Source organism: Cavia porcellus, unplaced genomic scaffold (genome assembly GCF_034190915.1).
Source record: "Cavia porcellus strain 051 isolate PalLab524CR breed Dunkin Hartley unplaced genomic scaffold, mCavPor4.1 scaffold_1, whole genome shotgun sequence".
In the NCBI taxonomy this organism is placed as follows: domain Eukaryota; kingdom Metazoa; phylum Chordata; class Mammalia; order Rodentia; family Caviidae; genus Cavia; species Cavia porcellus.
In genome coordinates, this window is record NW_026947484.1 from 61,123,750 (window position 1) to 61,146,169 (window position 22,420).

General features: G+C 45.6%; 1 protein-coding gene across 1 annotated transcript in view; it reads right to left on the reverse strand.

Annotated features, from left to right (window-relative positions):
• Prtg (protogenin) overlaps positions 1–10,518 on the reverse strand; it is an 80,781-nt gene extending 70,263 nt beyond the window's left edge. Inside the window, exons 1-2 of the mRNA XM_063249118.1 lie at positions 10,249–10,518; positions 8,617–8,919 (exon numbers count right to left, since the gene is read on the reverse strand). Coding sequence (XP_063105188.1) covers positions 8,617–8,919; positions 10,249–10,327 — 382 coding nt within the window. The 5' untranslated portion in view covers positions 10,328–10,518. The remainder of the gene's footprint in view (positions 1–8,616; positions 8,920–10,248) is intronic.
• Between the last annotated feature and the right edge of the window lie 11,902 nt (positions 10,519–22,420).

Below are 22,420 nucleotides of genomic sequence, written 5' to 3' on the forward strand. Positions count from 1 at the left end.
ATTGATTATCTCGACACAAAAAGTCATCTTTAAAAAATTTAATATATTTTCATGGTGAAATACTCAGAATACTAAGAATAGAAGGAAACTTCCTCAATGTAATAAGGGAAATTTATGAGAAAATTCATAGATCACAACACAGCCAATGGTGAAAACTGGACGTTTTTTCCTATGAATGAGATAAACATTGTATTAGAAGTTTTAACCAGAACAATTAGATAAGCCAAAGAAATAAAACATATCCAAATGAGAAAGAAATAAAGCTATACCATTTCTAGACGATCTGATCCTTTTTATTAAAAAAAAAGAGCCAAAGAATCCATGAGAGAGCTGTTCAGTAGTAAGTTCAGAAGTGTTTCAGGTGTAAGAACCACACACAAAAAGCAGTTGCATTTAGCACTATAAATAGGCTACTTGAAAAAAGGAGGTTAAAAAAATAATTCCATTCATGATGAAACCTAAAAAAATAAAATGCCTCAGAACAAACTTTGCCCCCCCCAAAATACAGTTACTGAACACTTATACACTGAAAACCACAAGACACTGGTGGGAGAAAACAGAGGCCTAAACGGGGGGAAACATGCCACTCATCTGCTCAGAGGTCAGCGCCAAGGCCATCTGCGTATCCAACACGATTTCCATCCCGTTCCAACCCGCTGTTGCGCAGAAATGAGAAACCCAGTCTTTAAGGTAAGGTGAACATGCAGGGCCGCAGGTCCACCAGTGCGGCTCTCACCTGTCTGGAGAGGCCGCTGGTGGAGGCGGTGTCTGTGCCCCACAGCCCAAGGACACCAAGCAGTCACTGCTTACGCTGCCTTCCTGCTCCTACCTTCTTTCATTTTTTTCTTCTCTCTCTCTCTCTTTTTTTTTTTTTTTTGTGACAGTGGAGATTGAACCCAAGGCCTTCATACTGAACCACTGAACTTCACCCAGTTCTTTTTTCTTTTCTTTTTCCAGACAAGATCTTGCTAAATTGTCCAGCTCTTAAACTTGTGACCCTGCTGCCTCAGCCTCCCAGAGTGCTGGGGCACAGGCTTATACCACCATGACCATGCCCTGCTACGGTTTCTTGTTACACACGTTGTTAAGCGGGAGCATTTTCTCTCTAAATATCAGAGATTCTAAGTCCTCAATCTAGTGTCCTTTAAATCAGTAAAAATTAAATGTCACAAGCTGCTTTGTCTGTATACTTCTTTTCATTTATTAATTATCACAGATTGCCAAAAATGTGCTAAAGCACCTAGGTAACAATACTTGTAGGCTTCAAAGAAATCAGTCCATCACTGGGGTAACTTTTAATCCTTTTGGTAATCTTGTGGCTGTGTTCCAGCAAAAATTCTTCAGTTAGAATTATGCTAAAGGCATTAAGTCAGAGTGTGAATGTGGCTTTGGTTGGCTCTTCAGAAAGCTAAACCTTCTCTCACTGAGAAAACAGTAAATACATTTAACTGGTAAAATCAATTAAAGAAAGCTGTGAGCCCTTGTTAAAACAAAACATAACACTAACATAAAGCCTTTTTTCCAGCCACCTGCCTGCTCACCCCATCTGCAGGTTTCATAGGTGGCGGCAGCCATGCTTTATCCCGCCTGACCCACGGAACCCTGAGGGAGACACAGCGAGGCCCTGCCAGCACTGCTGAGCAAGTAAGCCCTTGGCTCGGTCCCTACACCCAGATTCCAGCACCTGGCTCCCTGCCTCATGTGCCCTGTGGTCCCGAGGTGCACTGTCTCCTTATTATCATCCACAGGGTGAGGTGCTTCTGTCCAAACCAGAGCCAAGTGTTCTGCTGTGCCCGTGAGCCAAGAAGACTTCACGGGTCACTCCCCCAAACCCCTGCCATCCACCTATCACCCGCCACACTGCTCTGGGGCTGCTTGTCTTCTCTCCACGCGGACATCACCAAAGAATTCCCACACCCAGAGGTCACTTAGCTCCATCCATCACACCAGGAAAATACAAGACACAAAACAAAAACAAAAACCAGACTCTTGGGTGTCATTCAGCAGCTCTGGGTCTGGTACCAGCACACACACACCCCAGAACAGTGCTGAGTGATTGAGGTTAGATGACAACCGTACTTCATCTGCCTGTACAGACTCAGGCAAAGTACTAGGAGCAGGCTGCACAAGTGTGGGACCCTAAGAGCAGCACAGGAGGCGGAGAGAACCAGTATCCAGATGAGCACCAAGGCGGGCTGCAAAATCCAGCTTCCTTTGCAATATGTATCAGGCAGCCCTCTAGTCAGAAGACCTGCACCTCTAACAAGGAAGGAGGCGGGGGAGACGCTTAAAGTAAGGACCCTCTCAGGTGCCACCTGGTAGGTTTTCCACTACCTCCAAAGACACCAGTGGCTGCTCAGGTGGGGCAGACCCTGTTGCCCAGCAAAATCTTCTGGTTAACACAAGGAGGAGTGTGCTTGGCACTCAGAGAATGAGGCTGCTTCACAGCACACTGACCCCAGATGTTCCTACCTGAAGAGTCGTCTGACCCAATATGCCAGCAGTGCCAAGGCTGGGAACCCGGAGAAACAGTCCACAGCTGGAAACACGGCTTCTGTTTTACAGGGAGGTACAAATACTAGTTGAGTGGAAGGTAAGTCATCAGGTGCTACCATGTTTAGGGGCAGCACTGAAAGTTGCAACACAATTAAAGGGGTACTGTGGAAGATTATCCCAAGAGTATGATTTGTTTAAAGTATTGTGTATAAAAGCTGGATGTGGTGGCTCATGCCTGTAATCCCAACACTTGGAGGCTGGGGTGGGAGGATTACTGGGAATTTGAGGATCACTGTAGTTGGGCTACCGAGTAAGCTCAAGGCCAACCTGAACTGCACAGTGAAAAATCTTGAAAGACCAAAAAAAAAAAAAAAAAAGGTATAAAATAGCATTGTGAAAGGGGAAAAAAAAGACACTGCTTGTTATGGAGTGTACAGAGATGTCCCCCAGTCTTATGTATCCATAGGTGTGGCTTTTTAGAGGTGGCTGATTTGGGTGTGTGAATACGGATTAAGAGTATGATAACTAAATTAGCCCATTGCTTGGTTTAGCATAGTTCTGGGAGTGGATAATGGAAACCTCTCCTCAGGTGTGGGTGGCACCAACCATGGACTATTTCTCTCTGTGATGCCCCCTACTACCACACTCCCTGCCTTGGAGCCAGCTGACTATAGAGTGAAACCTCCACAAAATGCAAACCAAAATAAACCTTTCATCCTTCAATTTGTGAGTATCAGGTACTTTGTTCCAGCAATGAGAAAAGTAACTAAGACACTGTCCTAGATAAACAGGGTTTATCTAGCTTCACAAAGTAAGGTTTAAATTCAGAACATTTCCTCTCCATAAAGTCAGTGAGGGCACAAGTTTGAAATCAAAGCCCTGAACAATGTGTGTGTTCTCCAGCAGTCATGTGATTAATCCACCCACTAAAATGCCAGGCTATCAAAAATACACACGTACAAACAGGAGGGAAGGGCAAGCCCTCTGTCAACTGAAAAAGCAAACACTTTTAATTCATGCCGTATGCTCAGTCTATAAGAATGTGGTTTTTAAAGGCTCATCAAAAGCAGTATCTAAGAACCAGAGGTTAAAAAGAAAAGAAAAACAACAAGGAATGCAAAAGTCAGGAAAGAATTTGTCAGATTAGCGTCAGAGAGCTCTTCCAGGAGAGGAAGACAATGCCGCCTTCAGCAGCTCACATGGCTGCCAGGGGTGACCTGGTCCGTTTTTACCTTTTCTGGTCACCACTGCCAGCACAGCAGGCAGAGCCAGGGAAAGACAGCTGCAAAATTCCTGCAAGGATTATAGTCCTCCTCTCCTCTTCCTTCCTCACTGACCAAGACTTAAGGGATGAGTTTTAGAACCACTGATAAGGCATCTGGACTCTCCACAATGCTAAAATAGACCTGACAGGGAAAACTTCGTTTGTGGGCAGTTTTTAGAATTTCTCCTGGAACATCTCAATCATAGTTGTTTTTAAAATTTAAGTAGGATTCACACAAAACAGTTCACCCAATATCATTGTTTTTCATATAAGTTATAATGACCAATTTGAAAGTTAGAAAGTCACCAACCCAGGAACTCTGTAGATGAGAGCTAAACATGATCTTTCAAAGATGTAGCCAAGAATACCATGATTTTTAGAAAAGCAACTTCAAATGCATGTGATTTATTAAGTGAAATATTCCTTTAACCCAAACCCTGCTTAAAAGATTTATTTTCTGCTATTCTTTTAAATTGCTCTGGACTTCACCAACAGGCCCAGCTGTTAAAACTTGGGAGCGGGGACAACGATCCCTGGGCAAAGACTCCCTCTGTAGCCATCAGAGAAAGCTGACAAAGTCAAGCCCCTCAAGCCCACCACAAAGACGGACAAACAAAATATATACACTACACTCGCCTTAAAGAAAACAAAATTCCACCCCGTGATGGATCCTGCTTGCTAAAAGAAGCCCACAACTCTGAACAGAGTAAGCAAGCAGAGGAGCTGGCATTACAGGCTTCTGAAAATGAGAAGCTGTCCAAACACAGGAGTCAGGGTGAAGCAGGGAGAATGGCTTCTGTCCTGGAGGCCCCAGGACTCCGGAAACAGACTGACAGACTGACAGACTTTAAGAGCTAAGCGGTGCTGGGCGCAAGCGTCACCTGAACATCATGGTGTTGAGGACTGGGTTCCCTGAATCCCTCGGTTCTGCCTGTGCTTCCCAAATCAAGACTTCCTTCTATGTCAGCACCTGGGGGCAGGTGACCACTGCCAGACAAATTTGGGGCAATCAACCCCAAACATGCGTGAGACACTGTCCTTTCCAGAGACAATCAGCCTGCAGCAAAACTGCCTGTTCTGGGTCCATGACCATTAATAAAATCCAAAAAGCTGGGCTATGGTCTCAGTTCTGATTACTCTTCAATAAACCATTGCCCTCCTCTTTTATAGTTTCTTTCTTTTTTAGACAAGGTCTCACTGTGTAATTCATGCTAGTCTAGAATTCACTATGCAGCCCAGGCTGGTCTCAAAATTGCAGTGATCCTCCCGCCTCAACCTCCCAAGCACTGGGATTACAGGCACGCACCACCACACCTGGCCCCCCTCTTTTTAAAATGTGACTTTAAAATATTTTTAAATGTATTTCAACTGCAGAATTCAAAATCAACTTTGGATTATAATTTATAAATTAACTCTGGGGCTGGGGATTTAGCTCAGCGGCATAAGCGACTGCCTTGCAAGCATAGGATTGTGAGTTCGATCCCCAGTACCGATAAAAATAAATAAATAAATAAACTCCTCAAGGCAGAAATCTATACCAATAGAGTTGTTCATTAAACCCTGAATTTCTAATTTAATTAAGTGAAAAGCTTTACATGAAAAATAATTTATCCTACCAATGCAAAGTATTTAAAGTTAATATAGAAATGTGCCACTTAAACAACTTTACTGGTGCCAAAATTTTGAAAGAAAAGAACACCATGACATTACCATAATTCTGACGTCCATTTAGCTACAAATGTTCACGTAAAAATTATTTTTTACCCAAGTGAACAGTCATGATAAACCTAAGAAATCAGGCCGGCTTTGTGTTCCCTTTTTTCCCTGTCCCAAGACTTCAATTTCCACCTTTTATGGAAAGGAAATAAACAACTGGCTTCCTGTTCAATCACTAGCTTACAGCCGGGCTTTTACACATCACAGCACCCAGCCCGCCGCCGCCTCCTCCTCTCTCAGATGTCTCTTATCTTAATTTAAACTTGTTGAAATGCGAGACCATTTTACCACACTAATGTTTTCCTATGAAAGGTACTTATTCCAACATTAAGAAAGCAAGAAGCATCAAGTTGTCCATTACTTCTTATTCCTAAAACACCCAATCTAAATGGTTTACGTAACCAAGAGTGTCCCTGGAAAACTTGTAAAAGACTTAAGTTTAAAGGGAACAGCACCTCACTTTGTCCTCACTGTTGTTTGCCACTAGAAAGGGGCTCCCACAGCCGCCCGTTCTATGCTAATGATGTTAAAACATAAAACAGCTAAAATGGCAATCAATGAAAAGGATTAACCTTTCTTATAAGCCAAATATTACTTTAACCTTGTATTTCCCTTTAAAGATGGGCTGCCTGAGCAAAACCGAAGTAGACGGGCGGCTTCTTTTGTGCTTGGATGAACAACAGGGAGCAGGGCTGAGCCTCCGGGAGGAGCCGCTGCTGCTCAGGCCAGGCCCGGAGAGCGGGCTCCGCGGTGACACTCGAGGAAAGGCCTTTCGCGTCTGGACTCTGCATTCCTTGAGAACAATTCATGGCAATAACCAGCTTCGCAGAGGAGCCACATGAAAGCGGGGGCCAATGAATGAGGGTCATCTGCTCTTTATCACAAGGGTAAACCTCATCCTGGCCAGTTTCTAACCTTTTAACCCTGTGAATTCCTAATTTACACATGAATAATGGAATTCTTGCCTAGAGTACAACTTTTAGCTTCTAGTTCCTAGGTTTAGAGACCCAGACTTGATTGCCTGGGTGTTAAAAATCCACAGCTTGCAGATTTAAATTTTAGATTTCATGTACTGTGCTGTTACATTCTGAACCAAAAGATATGCTTGCTTACATTGCTAAAAAAATAAAAGAACACACTCATCTCGCTGTTATCAATGGCTAGAGGAATGAGCTTTGAAAACCCCACACCAGAATGCCCACTTATCGCCATCCCCTTCCTGTTTATGCCAGATAACATCTTTGCCCTGAAGATAGGATAAAGGGTTTGGAGCCCCCATCTCGGGACCCCACGGCTCAGCTTCGTCAACTGGGAATCTCAGAAACTTCGTATTTCTAAAAAAACCCAAATCCTCTATGCAGTTCTTACTTTAAGTCAATAATACTGAGTGGGTTTTCTAGCACAAGACCCCTCAGGGCTAACTAAAATGTGGATAGTTAGTATTCAACAGCAAAACAATCTTCTAGAGTTTCACTGGAGAGCATGAAAACCACTTCACCATGACACACTTCAAAATGACTCCCATCGGACGAAGCATTTATCCTAAGTTTTCACGAACCCAAAAATCCAAGAATTTTTAAAGCAAATACGTGTGTGCGTGTGTGCTGGGTCTTGGGCACGCTGAGCAGATACTCTGTCACTGAGCTATTACGTTTGCCTGGGAGCCCTATCACACACCTTTCTGGCTTTGTATATAAAAGTCGGAAAGCTCTGTGTGCGCTCCAAGTGTTTCAGCAAGCCTGAGGATTCTTCTAGGGAGGTCCCGGAAACAACATGTGCCGTGACAAATGCTTCATCTTTTCAAGGCCTGCGGGCCCCTCCCCCTCCCCTGCCTCCCGCGCCCCTCCCCCAGGGTCCTCACAGATCCAGGCAGAAAATCCCAGGCTCCCCAGCCTGGAAAAGTGGGGGGGAAAGCTGGAACCCTGGAGAGCAACTTCACACTGGTCAGAAACTGAACAGAATTTACAGATTAAGGGCACACTGTCCTGAAAAGTGTGGGGGCAGGAAAGCCATTATTGACTGGAAAAACTGACCACCAGCCAATGATTACAACAACAAAAAGAAAAAGAAAGTTCTCTTAGGAATCCTCTCCAGTTTTTGTTTTCTTTAGTAAGGACAAGGATGGGACATTTGGAAATTTCTGTTATCTTTACTTGCAATTTATCTTCTCCAATTAATCACTACTGTACGAATGAAACAAATCACTAATATGAGGATGGCATCATTATCGCCATAAACTGCTACAATAAAGTTACCACGAGACTCCTGCCAAAGCCTACCTTTCAATTGTACATATCGAGAAAAAACTATTTCTTAAAGATAACACCTGTTTATCTCAAGTACTCTCTTTTCCTGTCATTTGGGTGTTTCATCAACTTGTAGGGATAGTGTAAAATCTATTTTTTGTGCATTAGCAAAAGCATGCAGCGAGGATGCCTAGAAAGCCACATTAAGACAGCTTGTTTTGTCTGTCAACATCTGAGGAACCTGCTGGAGTCCGGGTGCAGAGGGCAACCACCTGGGAGGCACACCCTCAGGAAGCCAGCAGCTCTCACCATCCACCCAGCCACCCACCCACGGAGCCTGGACAGGGAACCTCTGCACGATGAACCATCAGAGTCAAGCAGATCTGGTTTTATGCCATTAGGCATAATACAGAGATGGCCTTAACTTGGTGCTCGCCCAGCAGGGAAAGGCAGGACAGTGGTGACCTAGGCCCTCTCAACCACCAGAAAGCAATCTGGGTGATGGAAAAGCAGCCAGAGAAACAGGAGGCTGGCTCGGAGAAACTTATGCGCAGGGCTGTCCACCAAGCAGGCTTCACATGTGACCACTTTCATGACTGATTTCCAAAAGGTGAGACTGTACCACAACCTGGTTGTTAGCCAAACCTGTTCCTAGTGTGTGACCTGAACTTTATATGAAGCCAGCCTGTAGGTTTTGTTTTGCTTGGTTTTCCAAACTATTTTTGACTTCTGTCTCGTTCATCTTACTTTATGTACGTACTCCTCTCTGCATCCCTCTATCAATTAGTATCCCAGGAAAATTCTGAACATGTGATTTTACAGGTCTGATATTTGTAACAAGGAATCACCAAATGGTACAGAGGAAAATGTTAAGACCAACACTGCCGCACTTACTTGATAAAGCGAGATGTGCTTTCTGGCTCAGGATGGCTCCATATTTGTTCACTGCCAAGCACTGGTAAAATCCTTCGTCAGACTGGGCTCCCCGCCTGCCTTCCACCTCGCTGATGTACAAAGAGCCATTAGAAAGAACCTGGATCCGTTTACTTTCAGATACTTTTGCTCCATTTTTCAACCACGTGACCTTAATAGGAACTTCTCCGTGAGCCTGGCAATCTAAGAAGACCGGGTCCTTTCTTGTGACAGTAACATCCTGTGGTTCTCTTATAAAAAACAGTTCACTAAAGCACCACACACCTACAAGAAGAAAGGCATATCCAGAATTACAGGTGTAAAATTATTTCACACACAAACGTGAAACACACATTCAGGGTGAAGCCTGGAGTCTAAGCATCTGCATTGCTTGCCTTATAAAAGTTTCAGTAAGTCTTTCCAACAAGGTAGAGAAGTCACCTTTTGCCACACCCACACCAAAGGCAGAGTTTAAACAACTTCTATCCCTTGTAAGGATTTTCAGATTCCTTGTTAGTTTCAAAATCTTCAGGAAAACTCATGAGCACAAGCTGTCTGCTACTTTTACAAGCTTGTCAAAAAGATCTTGAACAAAGTAAGTCGTAAAAGTCTAATTTTACAAGAAATCATTAGCAAAACTCTAACTCGGTGAACAAGCAAGTTACTTCCTCCTGCCTTGAAGTGTTTCTGGAACCCTTGGCACCCACTTCTTTGGAAAGTGTGGTTATCTTTGGTGACAAATTACAAGTGTGCATTTTTCTATCTGCCCTTTTACATCTGGGGTTCTGGCTCCTCTCCTTGAAAGAAATCCATTTACTTAATTTCTACAGGGACAGCTAGGTATTTAAAAGGCAAACAATAGACTTTGAAAAGTTGGTAACTCTTGCCTCTTGTACTCAGTGGGTGATCAGGGCCATCGGATTAGGAAACTTTTATTTCACTTTTTTTAGAACTAACAACCGTTGGAAAAAATGCGTGACTAATCGGTCCTTACTGTCTAATAGGGATAGGAGATTGCTTAATCAACCAATACACATTTTTTATCAGAACAGAGGAAAGGTTTTAACCTAACCACATACACAGCCCGTCAGGATAAAGGATCCGATGACAACCAATGCAGGTTCAGTGCTGCGCTTGGCGCACAGCCGGGAAGTCCTGCCTCGATGGGCCGTGGAGACCCAAACTTGGGCCAGGGGACCGTCTTCCCCCCGCAGTTCTGAACCTAAGACTACTAATCCCCAGGAACAGCTTCTGTTTGCATCCCCAGGGCTCCTCGACGGAAGCAGCAGTCCCGAGGGCCGCACCTGACTGCGGTCCTTTCTGCCTGTGACCGGCGCGGGCCACGCGCAAATACACGCGGGAACCACGCCGGAGCCAGGGACAAAGTGGGCTCCTCCGAGCTGGTGCGCGACCCGCCACGCACCCAGCTCTGCACGCTCGGCACCCTGCACCCCGCGCTCTCGCGCCCGGGCTCCGCGCCTCCCCGCGCCCCGCCGCAGAGACGCCCCTTCCCCGGGCACCCGCCCCACCGCAGCCACGTGCGGCCGGCTCCGCCGAGGGACAATGGCCGCGGGGTCGGCGGCCGGGGCCGGACGCAGCGAGGGGGACGCGCACCTGGGCCGGCGCCGAGCAGCGGCGGCAGCAGCAGCAGCAGCAGCGCGCGCATCCCCGGCGGCCGCGCGGACGGCGCCATCAGCGGGTCCTGGCGGGCATGGCCGGGACGGGCCGGGCCGTACTGGACCGGGACCGGGACCGGGACCGAGACCGGGTCCGGGACCGAGACGGGGCAGGACTGGGACCCGACCCGACCTGGACCGGGCGGGCCGCGCGGCGGCGTGCAGGCGGCAGGCGTGGAGCCGCGGTGCGGACTGAGCCCGCGGTGTGGACGGCGGCGGCGGAGTGGACGGCGGCGGAGGCGGCGCCGAGTGGACAGGCGGGGACTACTTTCCGGGCGCGGAGGGACATGGGGCGGGGCAAGGGCCGAGCTCTGGCCGCCCACCGGGTCCCACCGGGTCCCACCGGGTCCTGCCCTTCCCGGAGGCGGAGGAGGCAAGGGAGCCCCAGGAGAGGGCCAGCCGTGGGGACCCCACGCAGGGACCGGAGATGTGGGTCGGAGGGTGCGGCCCCGTTTGAAGACCTCAGATTGGAACCACAGCCCAGAACTGAGGTCTGACGCTGCTATCCCTAAGGGACCCGCGGCCTTAGGTCTGGGGAGTCGTGCAAAGGCCCTGTCTCCATTAAGAGGCAACCCCAGGGCTCTGGATCCTGAAACCTGAGGTAGGGGTCAAGGCTCTGACCAGGCACCTCTGATCTCAGGAATTTGTGTCCCCTGCTGCAGACAGTGAGAGGAAAGAGGAGCCAGGCGCACACCTAGAGTGAGGATGGCAGAGCGCATTCACGTGTGGAAACTGAGGCACGGGCCAGGTCCAGGCTGGAAGCTTGCTGTCCTGAGAGCCGCTGACCGAGTCCCGGCCCGGAATCCTCCTGAGCAGAGTAGCATGCAGACCGTTTAGAACACCTAGGTAGCAATTTTAACCTAACTGCACGTAAGACGGCAGTACCCTTGGCGGTGTTGCTTCCAAATCTTTTAATTTAGATGGGGCCGAACTATTTCTAGGCACAGAGTAAAGGTTCATGGAGAGGGAAACCTGTTTGTGCAGTAAAACGAAGGCTTGGCGCAGATGTTTTAATGGTCATCGAGGTTTACACACCTGCTGCTCTTCGGCTTGCTGGCAGGACATCTTACCTCATGGCACTTATCCGTTGGCTTTAAGTGCACCTATTTCTTGGATCGGAATCGTTAGTGAGGTGCCTCTGTGCTTTCTTTCTTGAATGAATCAGAAGAATAAGAGTCGGAGGAAGAGAGAGAGAGCCTAAAAGGCAGGGGAGAGTTGAGTTTACAAACTGCCGCTTTGCCTTTGCTGTCACATTTTCATTAGTTGTGGGAGCCTTTGGTTCTTGTGAGATAGCTTTGGACCTTGAGTGAGTTCCCTTCGGGAAGAATCTTTGCACGGTGTCCCCATGACGTGAGAAAATGTGTTGTTGGTGAAAAACCTGCACGGAGCTTTTCTGATGGATGATGACAGCCAGGGACTCACTCTGACGATGTAACTGCATCACATTACACAAAACTCGTAGCACAGCCGAAGTGTGTGTAGATGCTCACCTACCTAGTGCTCACAGTCACCCCGAGAGCTGAACAGAGATGCTGCCATCTCTGCACTTTAACTTGAGGAAACAGACTTCCCCGAGGTCGTTAGTTAGTGAAAACCACGCTAGATTTTTGTGCCCTCTGATTTCTGCGACCCTCTCTGCCTTTGATTTAAGCCTCCTCCCGCCTTGTTTTTCTACCACTGGCTGCAGAATGTAGCATGCGTGTCTGGACCACAGTGCATGTCTTCTTGCACAAGTGGATTCCTCCCGTGTGAGGCGTCCCTCAGCTTGCGAGCTGGCAGGCAGCTGTGGCAGAGCGCTAACCTAGGATGGCTCCTTCCCATCATTTCCCCAGCACCACATTTTGAATGCAGTTTTAAACGCCAGGTATTGGTTTCTAGCAGACTGCTGTTCTAAGATTTCAGTGTTGCATAAACAAGTTACGGGTGCTCTCAAATCTAATCTACTTAATGGGAATGAGGGTGATCCTGCTGTGCTCATGGTAACCTGAGGCCTGGCACATAGTGCTGTGCAAAATTGCCATCACTGTTTTGTAAGTAGAAGCTCCCAACAGTGACAAATCTTTGTACTTTCAAGGCAGGCCTGATTTTGAACAATCGTGGGGTTTTTTTTTGGTTTTTGGTAACTGGGATTGAACTCACGACCTCGAGCTTGCCAAGCAGGTGCTGTGCTGCTGAGCTTTATCCCCAGCCCTCAGCTTTTTAAGAGTCAGATGGATATATTTGTTTGGTTACCATGCTACCAAGGCCTTGAAACACTTCATGCAGTCGTCCTTAAGGAGTTCTGAAGGAGATGAGAGGTGTGGGACTGTCTAACCTCCAAAGCTACAGCCCGAGAGGGTAAATCTGACCACGATAATAAACAACCTAGGCCCATTTCTTGCTTTCATATTCTACAAGGATAATTATTGTCAGACTGGAAGGAATACACTCCATATAGTGAGAAAAAGAGCTGAAATTTGAGAGGAGTTAAAGGAACATAATCAGTTCCTTTATTAAATCCATTAAATCTCCTGTCCCAACTTTAGGGGGAAGATCATATAATAGCCATCAAATCATAGAACTATAGTAAATGGCCTTCAAGCCCTCTGGCCTCTAAACATTGCCTGGTTCTGTAGAATTGCAGCACAATTTGTTGGAGAATGAGAGTCATAGAAAATGCCAGAAGGCAGTGAGCCCCACTCCCACCCTTTTCCCATACCAGAAATTGAACCACTGAGCTACATCCCCAACCACATATATATGTGTGGGGGCTGGCCTCAAACTTGTGATCCTTCTGCCTCAACCTCCTAGAATGCTAAAATTACAGGTGTCTACCACTAAAACCTGTAAAAGTATGCCCTTTTAAGCAAATATTTATCAAGCTCTTCATACATGGAAGACCAGGCCTGATGTGTTCTTATTCTATGATTTTTTTTATAGTTCAGTCACTGATAAACTTAATGATGACCACTGGAAGCTTTGTGAAATGCAGTATTCTTCAAAATGCACTGTAGCTGCTGGAACTGTGAAATGCCCCAAGTACTATCAAAATCACTGGAAGACTCTTTAAAAAACTAAAAACTGTCATTAACCTGAAAATTCCACTTTTGCATATATATTCAATAGGATTAAAAACTGAGTTTTGGAATCAAAAGCATCATACTATAGCAGTGTATACATACCCATGTTTATAGTGGCACAGTTTGGAATAGCCAAATCTTAGAAACAGTCCAAATGAGCATTAACTGGTGAATGGATAACGAAGGTGTGGTTTTTCTATACCGTGGAGCACTACTCTGCCATAAGGAAGGATAAGCTTGAAACATCTCTGGGTAAATGGGTGCACCTCGAGATCATACTTGTAGGTGAAGTAAATTGGACCAATGTGTAACTACTGCATTGTTGCTCTTCTGAAAGTGTAAATAAGGACCAAAATGTATAACAGGTTTTGTGAAATAGGAAAAACATATTCAAGTGGGGAAGGGAACAAGAGAGAGGGGAGGAGGAAAGGAAAGGAAAAGAAAAAAATGAGAAAAGGAAAACATGGAGACAAAGCTTCTGTAAATGAGGAGGGAAGGAGAGGTTGAAGAAAGGGTAGGGGAATGGGAAAAAAAGAATCAAGTTATATCCTGTACGGGTACAAACTATCTATGATAATCGTGATCATTATGTATGTCTAAAATGCACCAATAAAATCTAATTAGAGGGTCTGGGGATTTAGCTCAGCGGCATAAGCACCTGCCTTGCAAGCAGGTGGTTGTGAGTTCGATCCCCGGTACCGATAAAAAAAAAAAAATTAAAAAAAATTTAATTAGAAAAAAACCAGGCTTTCAAAGATATTTGGATATACATGTTCATTACAGTTTTGCTCACAACAGCCAAGATGTGAACTTAACCTAAGTATCTAGCAAAGGGTCAGGGAAAGTGAAGAGTGTTATTCTGCCTTGAAGAGTAACATGGAGTTGTTAGGGTTGTGTCTAGCTGTCCCCCAAAGCCTCGTGCAGGCTTTTCAGAGGTGGCTGAAGGTAGGGAGTATGACTGATTCATGGTCCAATGCTGGGATTAGGGGTGAGAGTCACACACACCCTAGAGCAGGCAGCCTGTGCGCAACATAAGCAACAGAAAGAGGCTTGACCCTGCTCACTGTCTCTCTCGTTACTTTTGGTGTCTTCTGCTGCCATGAGTAGTTGCCCCTCTGCCATGCCACCCTCTGGGAGCCAGGGGCTTATGGACAGAAACCTCTACAAACTGAGATAAATAAACCTTTCATCCTTTAACTTTAGGTGTCAGGCATTGTGTCTCAGTGACAAGAAAAGTAACTAAGACAATTAGAAAATGCTATTCAGCTTTTAAAAAGAAGAAAAAACTGAGCAATGTGAGGCAAGCCTGTAATCCCAGAACTCAGAGAAGCTGAGGCAGGGGGATTGTAAGTTTGAGCCCAGTATGAGCAACTCAGAAACACAGCAAGACCACATCTCAAAATATTTTAAAGAGAGGACTGGGAATGCTGCTTAGTGTGAATGAAGGCCCTGGTTTCAGTCTCTAGTACTGAGACAAAGAAGAAACACTTGTCATATGCTGCATCATGGATGAACTTTGAGGACATCATTCTAAACAAAATAAGGAAAAAAGTAAAAATAACCCACACAGAATGCATGCTTCTGCTTAAGTATCTTAAGAAATCAAACTGATATTAAGACAAAATAGAACTGGTCACCAGGGATGAGGGGAAGGGAGAAAACAAAGCTGTTTTACAGGCATGAAGTAAGGGACATAAAGAGTGTTATAAATATTTGTTGCAGGACAATGTGCATGTCATTAACGATAGTGTCCTGTAATTTAAAATTATTAAGAGGGTAAATCTATGTGTTGTGTGTTGCTTATAAATACATAGGAAAGGCAGCCAGCGTGATAAGGCAGAAGCTATCTGCAGCGCTGTGGGCAGACAGTGTAGCCACTGGCTGGCCCCTGACTAACTTCACACCTGCAGATTACGTGCCCAGGCCCTGTCCACCTGCCAACCTTGAACCAGTCTGCATTTCATTTCACTTTGGCTAAGGTGGCAGAGTTTCCAACCAACCAATCCACATGATCTTGGGAGTTGGAAGAGGCCAAGACCTGGGGAGGAGAGGGTTTCCACACAGTGACGGGGTGAGAACTAGCCCTGGGAGACATCTTTGGAAAGGCTGTGGGCTGGACCTCGAAACCCTGAGAAGTTTAAGCTCAACCACGTAGGACACAGCCTCATCCTGCACAGTGAGAAACCAGGCCTTTGTATGTGGCTTTCAGAGATGTCTGGGTCTAAAAGCGCTGGGATTAAGTTCAACAGTCTGCTTGGAACCCTGCCTTGTGGCTCCATCCAGCAGAGACCAATGATCTGACTGGTTTCCCCATGTACTAATGTGAGCAAGAACATACCTTGATTTGGACAGTTACCACAGTCTGGAGTATATGGACAGAGGGGCCTGTGGGCATATCACAGAGGGTAGGGTCACATCACACCCCTCAAGCTGAAAGACAGACAGAGAAAATTGTGACTGGCTGTATTCTAAGACTGCAGGTCCTGGAAAGAAACTATTCATTCAAAAGTAGGAATTTTTTTACTCATTTTTAAATTTCTTTTTTCTTCATTAGTATTTTGGGGTTCTCCCTCATTTTTTCTTCTCCTTAACTTTTTTCTTTTATTTTGCTCAGCTTTTCTTTTTCTTGTTTATTCTTTTCTGCTACTTTTATCTCTTACTATTAATTTCCTTTTACTCCTCAATAGAATCTCTGTCTCATTTTTCTCTCATTTCCCATTGATTCATTTTTCAAACTTTATTTTTTTTCATTCTTCAGTTCCCCACCCTATTCTATCTTGGCTAGTATAACCATTAAATTTCATGAATCTTTAGATAGTTAACTCTGTACTGTTACTGTTGAATACTTTTCTGTATTAATGCAGGCATAGTTTGATTCAGTAGATATTTATGGCACATCAATATTTTATTTGCCTTAGTGTTTACACATATAAAATGCAAGTGCAAGAGACCTGTAGGGAAGTACCCATCAGTGCCCATGCTCCCCTGAGCATGCCCAACCTTATCTGTAGAATACATGCCTCACATGGAGCTGAACTGCATGGGGAATGTGAAGGGTGAGCTGGAGCTTCCTAGTTGGGTTCAGACAGTTTTCTAGAGAGAACAGACAAAGTAAGTTATGTAGCATGAAAGAGAAAAGGATAGTTAGGAATCTACAGGCATTTCAGCACAGCTAGAGCACATATCACTTTGGAGAGTGAAAGGAAGAGGCAGAGCTACGTCAGAAGAGGTCTTGGATCATGCATGACAAGGAGTTTGAACTTGTTCTTGAAGTCATGAGTTCTCAAAAGCCACTGTTCTATTTAGATCTAAAATGTCTCAAGAAAGTTTTATGTTTTCAGAGATGGGCCTTTTGGAAAGTGTTTGGATCGTGGAGAGGCTGTACATATCAAGGGTACGTCTGCTGGTGAGTTCATAGCTGGATGTGCTGTTAGGAGTTCAATCCTGGTTGGGGTGTGAACTAGAAGGGTTTGTCCTAACCCCTCCTTCTCTCTTTTCTGTTTGCTTCATGGTTTCCTTGCATTCAGCAGTCAAGCCCATGAATCGTTTTTCTCAGAGTCAGCTAAGCGTGGACTGAACCCTCTGAAACTGTGAGCCTAAGAAAATGTTTTCTCTCTTAAATTGCAGTGTCATGTATTTAGTCCAGCAACAAAAAAGTCACTAATACAGAAAATTGGTACAATAGAAGTAGGATTGTTGCTATGACTATACCTAACCATGTGTTTCAGAAGACATGGGAACTATTTAATGGGAAAAGTTTGGAAAAGGCTGGAGATGCAGGCTAGAGAAGCTCTACAATGTTCTAATCAGAGGTTGATGGGATATTCTAGTGGAAGCTCAGAAGACCAGCGTGTTTATAAGAATGTAGACAGTAAAGACCAGACTCATAAGACTTCAGATGGGAATGAGGGTTCTGTGGAACCTGGTCTAGAGGCCATGAATGTCTCATTCTAAAAAAGAATTTGTCTACATTTTTTCCATATCCTAATTTCTTCTGTGAGGCTGAATTTAAAGATGGTGAACTAATTAATCTGGCAGAAGAAATACCAAGTCATCCCTGTGTTCAAATAGTGATATGGATATTGCTGGACGCTTTTTGCTAGATCTATAGTGAGAATCAGGAGCAAAAAGCAGAGTTGAACAATGGGGAAAATGCACAACTTGGCCAGGAAAGAAGCAAGTAAAGTTGGGCCCAAAGAAGATGTTGTTTCTGACAGTATCAGGGCACTAAAAGGAAACTGAGTGCTGGCCATGTAGTTCAGTGCAAAGGACAGTTCAGTCCCTAGTAACACACACACACACACACACACACACACACAGCCAAATACTTTGCACTGAAAAACTTGAAGGCTTCTTAGGCCAGACTCTACCCATCTCAGGTTCAAGATAGTAAAGGAGTACAATCTTTTGAAAGACATTGTTTTGGGAAAAGAACCCCAAAACACCTGCTCACCAAGGGCTACCTAGGGAAGAATGTCCCCAAGTTTAGCTATCCATGTACTCAAAGGCTGCTGCAGCCATGGTCCAAGGGGGCCTAGCCACTGCTCAAGCTGGTGACTGACTTTAACATCACTCACGTGGTGCTGGTTTTTTACACATGCATCATACAAGAGTTTTGGGGTCTGGAAGCTTCCACTTGGATTTCAAAGAAAGGCCTGAAAGGCCAGGCAAGGAGCCCTGAGGGTAAGAGGGTGATGCATGGAGCTGTGAGACTGAATTTGAGGGTACAGTGGAGACCTCAAGAAGTTGGAGATGCAGGAAGTGGAAATGTCTGCTGAGGAAAGCTGTAGACAGTGAATGGAGCCCGTCCATGAGAGAAGCCATATGGGCTGCAGCTGGAAAGGTCATGTGGGTCAGGCTGAACAAGGACCCTGGAGCCTAGTCGTATCATAGCTGGCCTAGGTGTAGGACACTGATCTATAGGATTTAATGTTTGTCCTTGTGGGTCTTGTTCTTGCTCTGGCCACTTCACTTCTCTCTCTCTCTCTCTCTCTCTTTCTGTCTTTTTCTTTCTTTCTTTCTTTCTTTCTTTCTTTCTTTCTTTCTCTTTTTCTTTCTTTCTTTCTTTCTTTCTTTCTTTCTCTTTCTTTTCTTTTCTTTCTTTCTTTCTTTCTTTCTTTCTTTCTTTCTTTCTTATAGTCTCACTGTGTATTTCAGGCTGGCCTTGAACTCATTTATGTAACCTAGGCTGGCCTTGAGCTCCTGGCAGTCTTCCTGCCCCAGCCTCCCAAGTGCTAAAATGACACGCATGCACTACCGCATCTGAATTTGGCCAGGTCCCTTTCTATTTCCTACTCCTCCCTTTGGAAATGGAAATGTTTAGTCTGTGCCATCGTATGTTGGGAATATTCAACTTTAAAAAAAAAAAATCAGGGACTCAGGGGCTGGGGATTTAGCTTAGAGGCATAAGCACCTGCCTTGCAAGCTGGCAGTCATGAGTTCGGTCCCCAGTACTGATTAAAAAAAAAAAAAAAAACCAGGACTCACAGCTAAGAGTTTGCCTTGAACCTGAGAGACTTTGAACCTGAACTTCTCAGGAGCTGTTAAGACTGGCAATTCTTAGAGATGGACTAAATATATTTTGCATAATGACACAGACCCAAGTCTTTTGGGGGCATAGAATGTTATATCTTAGATCTAAGATATCCCCTGAAAACTTCATGTTCAGAGGTGTTCAGAGGTGGGGTTCTTAGAGGGATCATAGGGTGCTGTACTGATTAGTGCATTAATCAATTGGTGAATTCATAGCTGACTGTGCTGCAAGGTGGGCCTGGCTGGAGGAGGTGGGTCCCTGGGGTGTGACTTGGAGGGTGTTGTTCCCAGCTCCCTGCCACCATCTCCCTATTACTGCTCCCTGGCTATATGACTTGAGCCGCTTTCTTCTGCCATGCTCTCCGCTTTGCCATTTCTTCCTGGAGTGACCTAACCATGGACTGAACCCTCTACTCATTCAGTTTCCGGTCTAGGGTATTTTGTCCCAGTGATCGGAAAGTGACTAACACAGCCACTCTTTGGAATGGTTGTCTATGGTACAGTGTTTGCTCTGGGTCCTGTGCCATCAACTCTGGCAATTCCACCTCAGTCAGTGCTCAGAACTGGGTGAGCCAGGAGCTACTGCCATCACGTTACGGATGAACAGAAGCTTAGCAAGGTTAAGAGGTGTGAACATGGAGAAGTAGATCTATGACAAATGCAGGAGGATTCTGCCCAGTTCTAACTCAGGTCCTTGACCTCAGAACTCTCTCAGAAAATTCTGTGAACAGCAGAAGAAGGAGAAGTTTGACAGCTAGAGGGAGACAGAGTGACAGAGTCTAAGAAGACCGAATTTATGAGCTGAGAGTCATGTGCTCTGAAATGTTCCTGTCAGCACACATCTATTCTCCTGTCCCAGGCTGTCCAATGTGCCTTCCTTGTCCTGCATTGCATGGGTGTCTTGGTTACTTTTCTCTCAACACTGAGACAAAATACCTGACACCCAAAATTAAGGAAGGAAAGTTTTATTTAGCTTACAGTGTGTGGAGGATCCAGTCCATAATCAGCTGGCTCCAAAGCACTGTGGCATGGTAGAGATCACGGTGGCGAAAAGCAAGAGCAAAAGAGGGGAGCAAAGCTCTTTTCCTCCTTTCTATTGTAAGCAGGCCACAACCCTCAGGTAGGTGTAGCACTCACACATTCTCCCTGTTCTCCTCTTGCAGCGATGAGGATGTTTATTAAATTAAACCAGTTAATCCTAAATTGTTCAGACTTCTAAAATTCTCAGGTTGACACAATGTACCAACCAATACAGCGGGCCAATAATCTTCAGCAACTGCTGGAGCTGGGAGGTGTGGTAGGTGAGAAAGACACAGAAGTGATCCCTCTATTTTGGTATTCCCACTGCAGCTGCTGCACAGGAGTCACACTAAGGCATGGACAGCTGAGACATCTCTGCAGTCTGTGGGCGAAGACCTGCAGCACTGACTGTAGCTAAGCCAGCAGTGCGTGTGGTGTTGCTTCCGTCCTGTGCTGGGTTCACAGATGTGGATCCTAGGACAAAGAAGGTTTGGTTCCATGTGTGCTGTCTTGTTTACACGAGGTATAGTAATATGTCCCTAAATTCCACACTTTAAAGGGCAAGAACAACCTGGATTGCAGGCAAAGTCAGCTGTAAAACGTTTAGAAAGCAAACTTGCCTCATCAGTAACAGCAACGGCTAATTGGTCCTCAGAGGATGTGGGCTTGCAGTGGGTAAGATGCTCTCCCAGGTCACAGAGCTGGTAATGACAGTGCAGAATTCTAACGCGGGCTTGTCTGACCCAGCATTGCCACTTCCTGTGCATTTATTTTCCTTAACCACACGACAGTGGCTCTGTCTTTGAGCCTCTTGTTGTCTTGGTTGATGTCTACAGGTCTTAGTACACAGAATTTAGTGCTCAAATTTCAGGGTTGTAGCAATGCACTTAAGAAATAAGCAAAACACACATGTGAAAATACAGCGGTGGAATGTGGTCTGACTGCTGGCACCCGGGTGCCAGCCCTCTCTCCCTGCCAGCAGGGGGCTTCCCGTCCTGTGAGAGCTCCGTTCCAGCCTTGCACACTGTAACCCAAGTGGAGGGAAGAGGAGAAATGAAGGCACAAAATGTGAGGATGTGAGGAGCCGCACAGAGGTCTATGAATAAGACAGTGGGAAGGGAGGGAGGAGGGCTCAGGCGATGGCATAGAAGGAGAGGAAGGAATTCCCAAGGATGCAAGCACTGCAGCTCCCGCCCACCCACCTGCAGGTCTCCTCACCTGGACCCCATGCGTGCTCCCAAGCATGCTGTTTGGAGGACAAAAGAGAGAAAGTGGCGCTGAGGGGAGAAAGCTGTGCGCCGAGACGCTGAACCAACACCTCACACTTTGGCACAGTTACCCTATGGCCCGTGGACCTCAGCCCTTCATTTCTGGTGCACTGAACCCAGCATTTACAGCCATCCTCAGGAGCACACTGCACCCCGACACCTTTACATGCAGCACTCCAGGATTTACCAGGGGTTTGAAAGGAGGAATCAAATGTGTTTCTCTCCATTCTTTCATCCCCCTGGTACCGGACCCAGGGCCTTCACACTGAGTCACATCTAGCCCTTGTATTATTTTTTATTTTGAGACAGGGTCTTCTTCTTCTTCTTCTTCTTCTTCTTCTTCTTCTTCTTCTTCTTCTTCTTCTTCTCCTTCTCCTTCTTCTTCTTCTTTTGGTACTGGGGATTGGACTCACCACCTCACAACAGGCAAGCGCTTGAACCACTGAGCTAAATACTAAGCCTGGCTTTTTGTTCTTAATGAGACGTAAGGGTTACCCCACTCCCACCTGACCAGCATTTAAAGCCTAAGCTCCCTGCTATGAGACATGTTGATGATTCACATGGAGAGATATTTTGGCAACATCTGACTAAAGTTTACTGAGGTAGTTTATGAACCAATCATTTTCTTGATTAATTCCTAAAAAACTTCTATCAATTGATAAGTATTTAATGTTGCCCACGTTAATAGCAGTACAAGTCACAATAGCCAAATCTTGGAGGTGGTATATAAATTCATTAACAGATGAACAGATGAAGAAAATGTGGTAGTTGCATGTGACGGAATATTACTCTGCCATAAAGAAGCATAAACTTGAGTCATTTGTAGAAAAGTAGCGGCACCTTGAGACCATAATGTTAAGTGAAATAAATCAGACACTCAAGCTTAAATATCACAGGGCTTCTGTCATGAGAAACTCAGATTATAGACAAAAGCAAAATAAAAGATCAACAGTAGAAAGTAGGGAGACAGGGGAAGGGGATCAAGAGATGGAGGGTGGGGGAAGGAGACGAAGCAAAGGGATGAAAAAGGGACGCAAGCTGTGTTCTGTGCCTGTAGCACTCCACAGAGGGAATGCACACATCAGGTACTGCAAGGATGGACTCACAAAATCATTGTAATACTAGAAGCAGATGCCGCCAGTCACTTGGTGTTGGCTGAGGCGAGAGCCCTGAGCTGTGGGTGCGGGTCTGGCTGGTGAGGCTCCCATGGTGATTCTTTGCTTCAGTCTCT